Source organism: Phyllobates terribilis, unplaced genomic scaffold (assembly GCF_046119375.1).
Source record: "Phyllobates terribilis strain yellow unplaced genomic scaffold, ASM4611937v1 Scaffold_3__8_contigs__length_932513732, whole genome shotgun sequence".
Taxonomy (NCBI): Eukaryota; Metazoa; Chordata; class Amphibia; order Anura; family Dendrobatidae; genus Phyllobates; species Phyllobates terribilis.
Window position 1 is genome coordinate 684,046,967 of NW_027362763.1, and position 12,228 is coordinate 684,059,194.

The following is a 12,228-nucleotide window of genomic DNA, read 5'->3' on the forward strand; positions in this document are numbered from 1 at the left end:
TCTCTAATCTGAGCTGCTGTTAACCTGCGATTTCTGAGGCTGGTGACTCGGATAAACTTATCCTCAGAAGCAGAGGTGACTCTTGGTCTTCCTTTCCTGGGGCGGTCCTCATGTGAGCCAGTTTCTTTGTAGCGCTTGATAGTTTTTGCAACTGCACTTGGGGACACTTTCAAAGTTTGCCCAATTTTTCGGACTGACTGATCTTCATTTCTTAAAGTAATGATGGCCACTCGTTTTTCCTTACTTAGCTGCTTTTTTCTTGCCATAATACAAATTCTAACAGTCTATTCAGTAGGACTATCAGCTGTGTATCCACCAGACTTCTGCACAACACAACTGATGGTCCCAACCCCATTTATAAGGCAAGAAATCCCACTTATTAAACCTGACAGGGCACACCTGTGAAGTGAAAACCATTTCCGGTGACTACTTCTTGAAGCTCATCAAGAGAATGCCAAGAGTGTGCAAAGCAGTCATCAAAGCAAAAGGTGGCTACTTTGAAGAACCTAGAATATAAGACATATTCTCAGTTGTTTCACACTTTTTTGTTAAGTATATAATTCCACATGTGTTGATTCATAGTTTTGATGCCTTCAGTGTGAATGTACAATTTTCATAGTCAGGAAAATACAGAAAAATCTTTAAATGAGAAGGTGTGTCCAAACTTTTGGTCTGTACTGTATATATATAATATAATAAATAAATGAGGAAAACTGCAACATGGATTTCATATGTATAAGATGTGTTCTTTTTTTTTATTTCAAGATGATGATCCCATCAGCTTTGGCAGAACAACAATAGCAAATTTACAGCATCAGTGAGTATTGGCTGATAATTGTGTATATTCTGCATTGTTTAAAGAATCGTCCATTGTTTATCATGTTATTCATTTCTACCCATTTATATATATATATATATATATATATATATATATATATATATATATATATATATATATATATATATATATATATATATATATATATATATATATATATATATATATATATATATATGAGGGTCGGAGTCGTGCTTATCTGACACAGAGCTCCATATTCCCTGCATAGACGTACAATCATAACCAAAGGTTTTGAGACTGACACAAATTTTGCTTTTCACACATTTTGCCTCTTCAGTGTCTTTCGCTCTTTTAGTCGGATGTTTCTATGATTACTGAACTACAATTCTCAGCATTTCGGAAGTTTTTACACTTTTATTGATAATGTAAAGTCTCAATATTCTCAGCACTGACCCTTATTTCTCCAAACTTCTACTCTTCTCCCCGGCAGCTGGATATCGGCTTCTGGGCAGATCCAGATTGATGGCCGCCTGTTCTTGTCTCATCAGAACTCGGAGTTTATCACAATTTCCGGGTTTTTGTTTTGTCCTCCCACTTTTTGAGGAAACACAACAGTTTCTCAATGGGATTTAGATCTAAAGAGATTCCCGATCCAAAATTTTGATGTGTTCACCAAGGCACTTGATTATCACTTTTGACTTGTGGTACGGTTTCCATCATGCTGGAGAAAGCATCATCACCACATTTTCCTGGATGAAGAAGTTGCTCTTGGAGGAGATTTAGATCCCATTCTTTATTCATGGCCGTATGGGAAAATTGTGAGTGATCCACTCCATGGATGAGAAGCCTCCGCACACAAATGGTCTCTTTACTGCTGGCAGACACACGACTCATGGTAGCGTCATCTTTTCTTCCTGGAAAATAATTTTTCCAGATGTCCCAAACAGTCTGTAGGGGTCTTCATTAGAGAAAGTAACTTTTACCATGACCAATTCCTGTACTCCCTGCTGAATGTCATTCTTTCCTTGATGTTTTACTTGGAGAAAATTAGCTTCTTTGCTGCCTTTCTTGACCACTGGCCTGCCTCCAAAAGCGTTTGCCTCACTTTGCAAGCAGATGCACCATCACCTTCCTGCTGCCATTCCTGAGCAAGCTCTGCACTTGTGCTGAACTGATGCCATAACTGAATCCTTGTTAGGATACGCTCCTGACACTTACTGAGCTTTCTTGAGTGCCCTGAACCCCTCTTCACAGCAGTTGAACCTCTTTCTTTGAAGTTCTTGATGATCTGATAAATGGTTGATTTAGGGGCAATCTTACAAGCAACAATGTCCATGCCTGTAAAGCCCTTTTGATGCAAAGTAATGATGACTGCACATGTTTCTTGGGAGGAAACCATGGTTAAGAAATTAAGACAATGATTTTAATCACCAGTCTAATTTTAAAGCAACAGTTAGCACTCAGTCATGTTGATTGAATTACATGAGCTGACTTGTCCTTGTTGGCACTTTCTCCTGAGCGAACGAGAAGATCACTGAAATTATATAAGCAGGTGATTTTTTTTTTTCAAAAGAGAGAAGAAATGTGTGTTTTTTGTGATTTAAGTTTATTTTTAATGACAAGAAATAATTTTCCAATATTTTGAAATTCACTCTTCTTCACAATTGAGAGTTAGTGCAAATTGCCACTGAGCTGAATAAGCAACCTTTGTGTAAAATAGAATTTGTGTCAGTCTCAAAGCTCTGTACAGTAAAAGAATAAAATTCTGCCAGCAGCCACCACTAGAGGGAGCTCAGGAGCATGCTGCATACTGGGATAGAAATTAGTTTTTTTTATAAACCAGAAACCCCCAATTGGTGTAGAGGGGGCACATGAGGTCCTTATGGGCAGCTTCAGGGAAAAAACAAACAAAAATTCAACAGTCTTTGCAAGATAATAATAGTGTTCAAGGTCCTGTACACATTGCTAAATGTGACTTTATTCAAGTCGAGACCCATACAGGAGTTTTTCGGAGCCTCTTGTAATGTCACGTGTTTGTATGTGCAGGGACAGCCTTCTTTGGGTCCACACGGTCATAGGCGTCATATATCTCATCCTAATTGTCATCCTCATGCGACATCACACATCTGTCATAAAGTACAAGGAAGAGAATCAGGTAAGTAAAGAAGAGCTTTTGTAGCACGTATAGAAAAATAATTATTTTTAACAATTGGTAGTTTAAAAAAAAAAAAAGATTCTAGCGTAATTTATTCCCCTGCTGGGATGATCAGCAATCATCTGTAATCAGTGAATGAAACCTAACAGGAAGTGTTCAATTTCCCTGCAGCACCACCAGAGGGGAAATGAAGCATTACACAATATCCATAATAATGTAATGCAGGACAAAAGACACTATGTCACCTCTCTCCACTCTGATCAAGACATTAGGCCCCTGAACAAAAGAACCCCTAAAATATTGGTCATACCCTTAAAAGCAGATGGGGGATATATATTTGTCAATTTAAGCACTTCATAGTTTTAAATAGTATGCCGCTGTCAGCCCTTGTACAGTGAAGGAAATAGTTATTTGATCCCTTGCTGTTTTTGTAAGTTTGCCCACTGACAAAGACATGAACAGTCTATAATTTTAAGGGTCAGTTATTTTTAACATTGAGAGATAGAATATCCAAAAAAAAAAGTCAAGAAAATCACATTGTATAAATTAGATACATTTTTTTTGCATTTTCAATTAGAAATAAGTATTTGATTCCTCTGGCAAACAACACGTAATACTTGGTGGCAAAACCCTTGTTGGCAGCACAGCAGTCAGACGTTGTTTGTAGCTGATGATGAGGGTTGTGCACATGTCAGGAGGAGTTTTGGTCCACTCCTCTTTGCAGATCATCTCTAAATCATTAAGAGTTTGAGGCTGTCACTTGGCAACTTGGAGCTTTAACTCCCTCTATAAGTTTTCTATGGGATTAAGGTCTGGAGACTGGCTAGGCCACTCCATGACCTTACTGTGATTCTTTCTGAGCCACTCCTTTGTTGCCTTGGCTGTATGTTTAGGGTCATTGAAGACCCAGCCACGACCCATTTTTAATGTCCTGGCGGAGGGAAGGAGGTGGTCACTCAGGATTTTACGGTACATGGCTTTATCTATTCTCCCATTGATGCAGTGAAGTAGTCCTGTGCCCTTAGCAGAGAAACACCCCCAAAACATAATGTTTCCACCTCCATGCTTGACAGTGGGGATGGTGTTCTTTGGGTCATAGGCAGCATTTCTCTTCCTCCAAACACGGCGAGTTGAGTTAATGCCAAAGAGCTCCATTTTCCGCTCATCTGATCACAGGACCTTCTCCCAATAACTCACAGAATCATCCAGGTGTTCGTTGGCAAACTTCAGACGGGCCTGCACATGTACCTTCTTGAGCAGGGGGTCCTTGCCGGCACTGCAGGATTTTAAACCTTTAAGGCGTAATGTGTTACCAATGGTTTTCTTGGTGACTGTGGTCCCAGCTGCATTGAGATCATTAACAAGTTCTCCCCGTGTAGTTTTAGACTGATCTCTCACCTTCCTCATAATCAAGGATACCCCACGAGATGAGATTTTGCATGGTGCCCCAGATCGATGTCAATTGACAGTCATTTTGTATTTCTTCCATTTTCTTACTATTGCACCAACAATTGTCTCCTTCTCACCCAGCGTCTTACTTATGGTTTTGTAGCCTATTCCAGCTTTGTGCAGGTCTACGATCTTGTCCCTGACATTCTTAGAAAGCTCTTTGGTCTTGCCCATGTTGTAGAGGTTAGAATCTGACTGATTAATTGAGTCTATGGACAGGAGTCTTTTATGCAGGTGACTATGTAAGACAGCTGTCTTTAATGCAGGTAACGAGTTGATTAGGAGCGTCTAACTGGTCTGGAGGAGCCAGAACTCTCATAATGGTTTGTAGGGGATCAGATTCTTATTTCTCTTTCCCCCATGACGGCACCACAGAGAGTGGGGATCCGCCCTTCAAGGACAGAAAACCTGCAGATAAAAAGGGCGGTACCTCTCTCCTGCATCAGTTGGCTTCCTGTCCTTGACGGGGAGCCTAGAGTACCTGCATTGGAAGCCATACCTGAGGAAAGGATCGTCGATGGAGCCAGGCCGACTCAGGCAGTGGGGGTTCCCTGCGTCGGCTGGTGCGGTGTCCTGAAGCGCCACCGCTGGGGTCAGTGGGCCTCTAGGGTGTGCAGGGAGATCCAGCTGGAAGAGGGAGGCCAATCGCTGCGTGAGTGCCCTCACACCACGGAGGATCATCATGCAGGTGCTGCTGGAGTCTGTGGCCCTCTCCTGGACCTCCCTAGATGCGGCGGTGGAGAAGCCCAAATCCCCTACCCAGAAGCAGCCAGGCAGTGTTGGTGAGCTGAACTTCCAGGTTCCACCGTGCACGCGCGGGTGCGCCGGGCGCCTCCCAATGATACGGCGCCTCCCAATGATACGGCGCCGCAAAGTATGACTGGGAAAACCAGTCTACGCATGCGCGGGCGTCCTTCGCATGCTGCGGGGGTGGGGGGGCGGCATTCCCAAGGAGCATGCAGTAGATAATAAAAAAAATAAAAAGGAGAGAGTAATTATTTTCTGAGAGCCAGTTGGAGATGATTGTTCCTGGGGCCTTATAAGACCAACAAAGACACCAGGGACTTGCTTCTGATGGTCTTCAGTGAAGCCATGAGTGACCAGGAGATTTTGGAAGTGCAGTCTCTGCATTCCCAGTCTCCACCACCAGCACAGCAGCAACAAAAGAAAAAACGGGAGAAGAAGGCAGGACGCCAGGAGGACCCTTCCCATCGCAATGATCGAGGCAGTGGGAGCGGGTGTTCTGGAAGGTCATTGCAGCGCAGCAGGGACTCCATTGCAGCGTCAACTCGGAGGGAAACTCCGTCTACAAAGATGGTTCCACCTCCTAACCCGGTACCCCTTCTTACGTCAAATTGGTAAGTGATCTTCGTGAAAGTTCACCTTGTAACTAGGGTCCCCTCTCTTTTTACTCTCTCATTAGGGAAGGAAGAGTGCAGGCAAAACTAAACATAGGACCTGTGCACTTTGCACAGAGGAGTTACCCACTACTTGGGTAAAAAGACGCTGCAGCTCTTGTATAGAGTAGACTATCTGCAGAGACCCCGAAATTCGCCTTAGAACTCAGATCCCTAATAAAGTCGCAAGTAGAAGACACCGTTAGGTCCCTTCAAGGGGGGAAAAAACAGAACAAGAACATATCCCCTGAATCCAGAAGTAGTTCAGAGAACAGCGAGGTAGATTCGAATGTGTCCGATTCTTCATCGTCCTCATCCTCATCTAGGAATAGGGGGAGCGGAGCTGTTTCCCTATTGAAGAAACAGATAGTCTCATCAAAGCAGTCAGATCCACCATGGGGCTGACGGACCCCCGTCCTAAAAGATCGGTCCAGGACATGATGTTCAGTGGGCTAGAGCAAAAAAAAGAGAAGGTCTTTCCCACTTAATGAGAAAGTCCTCTCTTTGATTAGAAAGGAGTGGAAAAGGCCAGAAAGAAAGGGCCTTTTATCCCAAAAAAGAAAATACCCATTTGATGACCCTGCATGTTCCTTTTGAGAGAAGGCGCCAAAACTGGACGTGGCAATTGCTAAGGCATCTAAAAAATTCTCCCTCCCATTTGAAGATATGGGGGTGTTAAAAGACCCCATGGACAAAAAAGCGGACACCTTCCTAAAGGGATCTTGGGAAGCCTCAGAGAGAGGGTTGAAACCAGCGGTAACGGTTACATGTACAGCCAGGTCATTAATGGTCTGGCTGGACCAGTTAGAAACACACCTAGGAGAAAAAACATCTGGAGACACGATATTAGAATCCATCCCGGTAATGAAAGTGGAGGCCGCTGTTTTAGCAGACGCCTCTGCTGACTCGGTCAGGTTAGCAGCCAGGGCAGCAGGTTTTGCTAATGCAGCCAGGCGAGCCCTCTGGCTTAAATGTTGGCCCGGGGATCTACAGACAAAATCAAGGTTATGCTCCATACCCTGTGAGGGTGAATTTTTTATTTGGGCCTACACTACAATATTCTAGAGAAAGCCGGGGACAATAAAAAGCTTTTCCCTATCCTATCTAACACCTCTTACAGGAAGTCCTTTCGGAGCAAAAGATTTATCCGCAGAAAACCCCCTAGGGGCCAGGATAAGTAGGAGGATAAGAGGAGGAATACCAAAGTGTTCCTGTTCAACAGACCCCCTAATGACAGCAGATACCCTCCCAATGAGGGTTTTCCCCGGGTGGGGGGAAGGCTATCAGGATTTCTCCCGACCTGGGAAAGAATATCGTACAGCTCGTGGATTCTGGACCTAATAAAATCAGTTCTGAAGTTCCAATTCCACTCAACTCCACATCCAAACTTTATAGTAACGCCCAAAAGATCCTCAAACGAAGAGCAACTAGCTTTAGAACAGGAGATCCTATGCCTGCTCGGAAAAGCAGTCCTTCAGGAAGTCCCAACTCAGGAAAAAGGCGAAGGTTTCTACTCCCCTCTGTTCCTGAGGGAAAAAAACGGACGGGACTTACAGGACAATCATAAATCTGAAAAAATTGAACAAACTATTGAAGGTACAGGCCTTTAAGATGGAAACAATAAAAACTTCAGTAAAAATGCTGTTTTCGAATTATTTTATGACCGTTCTGGATCTAAAGGACGCTTATTATCACATCCCCATCCACACAGATTACCAGAAATTCCTCAGGGTGGCAATTTCCATAGGGGGGGTATTCAAGCACTGTCAATACACAGCCCTCTCATTCAGCCTTGCAATAGCCCCAAGGGTGTTCACCAAGGTCATCGCAGAGGTGATGGAACATCTAACGGAACAAAACATCTTTCTGCTAATAGGCAGTTCCTTCCTAAATTGCAGAGAGGAGCTGGCCAAGGTCAACGATTCCTTTACAAACTTAGGCTGGCTTTTGAATCTAAAAAAACTCCAAAACCGAGCCAAGCAGAGTACAAGAATATCTGGGCATCAAGTTGGATTAAAAAAAAACAGAAATGTCGCCTCCCAAGAGAAAAAATTCACAAGATCATGGCCCAGATATCTCGGGCAAGAGATCACCCGTCTATGACTCTGCGGAAAGCTATGTCCCTCCTACGTTCCATGACCGCATGCTTCCCGGCCGTCCAATGGGCCCAAATACATACCAGGGATTTGCAGTGGGAAATCCTAGAAGCAGAAAAATCACTAAAAGGGCATTTAGAAGGGCAGCTAATGTTGTTGTCGTTAAAAACTACACTTTCTCTAAGGTGGTGGGAGAGAATAGAACATCTATCCCAGGGCGTTCCATGGGTGATCCCTACACCTCAGATCCTGACCACAGACGCAAGCCCCAGGGGTTCGGGGGCTCACTCAAACAATCTGATAGCTCAGGGGGTCTGGTCAGAAGACATAATATCAGTTTCCTCAAACATGAAAGAGCTGTTGGAAGTAAAATTCGCACTTCGGGAATTTTTTCACTCTCTTCGAGGTCACCACGTGAGGGTGTTTTCAGTCAACCGGGTAGTAGTGGCGTACTTGAATCACCAAGGGGGTACCCGGTCCCACCCTCTGATGCAAGTGACGAAGACGATCTTTCAGTTAGCCACAGAAAATTTGGGGTCCCTATCAGCCCTCCACATAAAAGGGATAGAAAATCGCACGGCAGACTTCCTGAGTCTTACTCAGCTGAGACAGGGCGAGTGGGAATTGAATCAGTCAGTTTTCAATCAGATTGTAGAGATGTGAGGACGTCCTTCTATAGACCTACAGTACAGACCAAAAGTTTGGACACACCTCATTTAAATATTTTTCTGTATTTTCATGACTATGAAAATTGTACATTCACACTGAAGGCATCAAAACTATGAATTAACACATGTGGAATTATATACTTAACAAAAAATGTGAAACAACTGAAAATATGTCTTATATTCTAGGTTCTTCAAAGTAGCCACCTGTTGCTTTGATGACTGCTTTGCACACTCTTGGCATTCTCTTGATGAGCTTCAAGAGGTAGTCACCGGAAAGGGTTTTCACTTCACAGGTGTGCCCTGTCAGGTTTAATAAGTGGGATTTCTTGCCTTATAAATGGGGTTGGGACCATCAGTTGTGTTGTGCAGAAGTCTGGTGGATACACAGCTGAGAGTCCTACTGAATAGACTGTTAGAATTTGTATTATGGCAAGAAAAAAGCAGCTAAATAAAGAAGAACGAGTGGCCATCATTACTTTAAGAAATGATGGTCAGTCAGTGCGAAAAATTGGGAAAACTTTGAAAGTGTCCCCAAGTGCAGTTGCAAAAATCATCAAGCGCTACAAAGAAACTGGCTCACATGAGGACCGCCCCAGGAAAGGAAGACCAAGAGTCACCTCTGCTTCTGAGGATAAGTTTATCCGAGTCACCAGCCTCAGAAATCGCAGGTTAACAGCAGCTCAGATTAGAGACCAGGTCAATGCCACACAGAGTTCTAGCAGCAGACACATCTCTTCAACAACTGTTAAGAGGAGACTTTGTGCAGCAGGCCTTCATGGTAAAATAGCTGCTAGGAAACCACTGCTAAGGACAGGCAGCAAGCAGAAGAGACTTGTTTGGGCTAAAGAACACAAGGAATGGACATTAGACCAGTGGAAATCTGTGCTTTGGTCTGATGAGTCCAAATTTGAGATCTTTGGTTCCAACCACCGTGTCTTTGTGCGACGCAGAAAAGGTGAACGGATGGACTCTACATGCCTGGTTCCCACCGTGAAGCATGGAGGAGGAGGTGTGATGGTGTGGGGGTGCTTTGCTGGTGACACTGCTGGGGATTTATTCAAAATTGAAGGCATACTGAACCAGCATGGCTACCACAGCATCTTGCAGCGGCATGCTATTCCATCCGGTTTGTGTTTAGTTGGACCATCATTTATTTTTCAACAGGACAATGACCCCAAACACACCTCCAGGCTGTGTAAGGGCTATTTGACCAAGAAGGAGAGTGATGGGGTGCTACGCCAGATGACCTGGCCTCCACAGTCACCAGACCTGAACCCAATCGAGATGGTTTGGGGTGAGCTGGACCACAGAGTGAAGGCAAAACGGCCAACAAGTGCTAAGCATCTCTGGGAACTCCTTCAAGATTGTTGGAGGACCATTTCCGGTGACTACCTCTTGAAGCTCATCAAGAGAATGCCAAGTGTGTGCAAAGCAGTCATCAAAGCAAAAGGTGGCTACTTTGAAGAACCTAGAATATAAGACATATTTTCAGTTGTTTCACACTTTTTTGTTAAGTATATAATTCCACATGTGATAATTCATAGTTTTGATGCCTTCAGTGTGAATGTACAATTTTCATAGCCAAGAAAATGCAGAAAAATCTTTAAATGAGAAGGTGTGTCCAAACTTTTGGTCTGTACTGTATATATATATATATGTATCTATATACACTGCTCAAAAAAATAAAGGGAACACTCCAATAACACATCCTAGATCTGAATGAATGAAATATTCTCATTGAATACTTTGTTCTGTACAAAGTTGAATGTGCTGACAACAAAATCACACAAAAATCATCAATGGAAATCAAATTTATTAACCAATGGAGGCCTGGATTTGGAGTTACCCTCAAAATTAAAGTGGAAAAACACACTACAGGCTGGTCCAACTTTGATGTAATGTCCTTAAAACAAGTCACAATGAGTCTCAGTATTGTGTGTGGCCTCCACGTGCCTGTATGACCTCCCTACAACGCCTGGGCATGCTCCTGATGAGGTTGCGGATGGTCTCCTGTGGGATCTCCTCCCAGACCTGGACTAAAGCATCCGCCAACTCCTGGACAGTCTGTGGTTCAACGTGACGTTGGTGGATGGAGCGAGACATGATGTCCCAGATGTGCTCAATCGGATGCAGGTCTGGGGAACGGGCGGGCCAGTCCATAGCTTCAATGCCTTCATCTTGCAGGAACTGCTGACACACTCCAGCCACATGAGGTCTGGCATTGTCCTGCATTAGGAGCAACCCAGGGCCAACCGCACCAGCATATGGTCTCACAAGGGGTCTGAGGATCTCATCTTGGTACCTAATGGCAGCCAGGCTACCTCTGGCGAGCACATGGAGGGCTGTGCGGCCCTCCAAAGAAATGCCACCCCACACCATTACTGACCCACTGCCAAACCGGTCCTGCTGAAGGATGTTGCAGGCAGCAGATCGCTCTCCACGGCGTCTCCAGACTCTGCCACGTCTGTCACATGTGCTCAGTGTGAACCTGCTTTCATCTGTGAAGAGCACAGGGTGCCAGTGGCGACTTTGCCAATCCTGGTGTTCTGTGGCAAATGCCAAGCGTCCTGCACGGTGTTGGGCTGTGAGCACAACCCCCATCTGTGGTCGTCGGGCCATCATACCACCCTCATGGAGTCGGTTTCTAACCGTTTGTGCAGACACATGCACATTTGTGGCCTGCTGGAGGTCATTTTGCAGGGCTCTGGCAGTGCTCCTCCTGTTCCTCCTTGCACAAAGGAGGAGGTAGCGGTCCTGCTGCTGGGTTGTTGCCCTCCTACGGCCCCCTCCACGTCTCCTGGTGTACTGGCCTGTCTCCTGGTAGCGCTTCCAGCCTCTGGACACTACGCTGACAGACACAGCAAACCTTCTTGCCACAGCTCGCATTGATGTGCCATCCTGGATGAGCTGCACTACCTGAGCAACTTCTGTGGGTTGTAGAGTCCGTCTTATGCTAGCACGAGTGTGAAAGCACAACCAACATTCAAAAGTGACCAAAACATCAGCCAGAAAGCATTGGTACTGAGATGTGGTCTGTGGTCCCCACCTGCAGAACCACTCCTTTATTGAGGGTGTCTTGATAATTGCCAATAATTTCCATCTATTGTCTATTCCATTTGCACAGCAGCATGTGAAATTGATTGTCAATCAGTGTTGCTTCCTAAGTGGACAGTTTGATTTCACAGAAGTTTGATTTACTTGGAGTTATATTCTGTTGTTTAAGTGTTCTCTTTATTTTTTGAGCAGTGTATATAGATACAGTATATACTGTGTGTGTGTGTGTGTGTGTGTGTGTATATACACACACACACAAATTATGTCCACACTGGCCGAAAAATAGGCAAAAACCAAGACGGAAACAAAATAAATAAATACCCTGCTGTAAATAAATAAGTAAAAGTAATAGTTCATATAAGTAGCATTGGATACTTAGTAAACACCATTTTTCATTAAAAAAAAAAGTGTAGAAACCATCCCACCAATGTCTTGGGTACACCTTGACGTTGGTGGGGGGCTATAACGCTTTTTTTTTTTTAAAATCAAAAACTGCGTTTGTTAAGTATCCAATGTTATTTATATTCACTATTGCTTTTACTTATTTATAGCAGGGTATTTAATTATTTTATTTCTGTCTTTATTTTTAAAAATATTTTTTTCTATTTGG

At 43.9% G+C, this 12,228-nt stretch overlaps 1 protein-coding gene across 1 annotated transcript in view; it reads left to right on the forward strand.

Annotated features, from left to right (window-relative positions):
* The window catches only part of TMEM63A (transmembrane protein 63A), a 67,078-nt gene that overhangs the window by 24,531 nt on the left and 30,319 nt on the right, over nucleotides 1-12,228 (forward strand). The window contains exons 7-8 of the mRNA XM_073671847.1: nucleotides 766-817; nucleotides 2,846-2,954. Coding sequence (XP_073527948.1) covers nucleotides 766-817; nucleotides 2,846-2,954 — 161 coding nt within the window. The remainder of the gene's footprint in view (nucleotides 1-765; nucleotides 818-2,845; nucleotides 2,955-12,228) is intronic.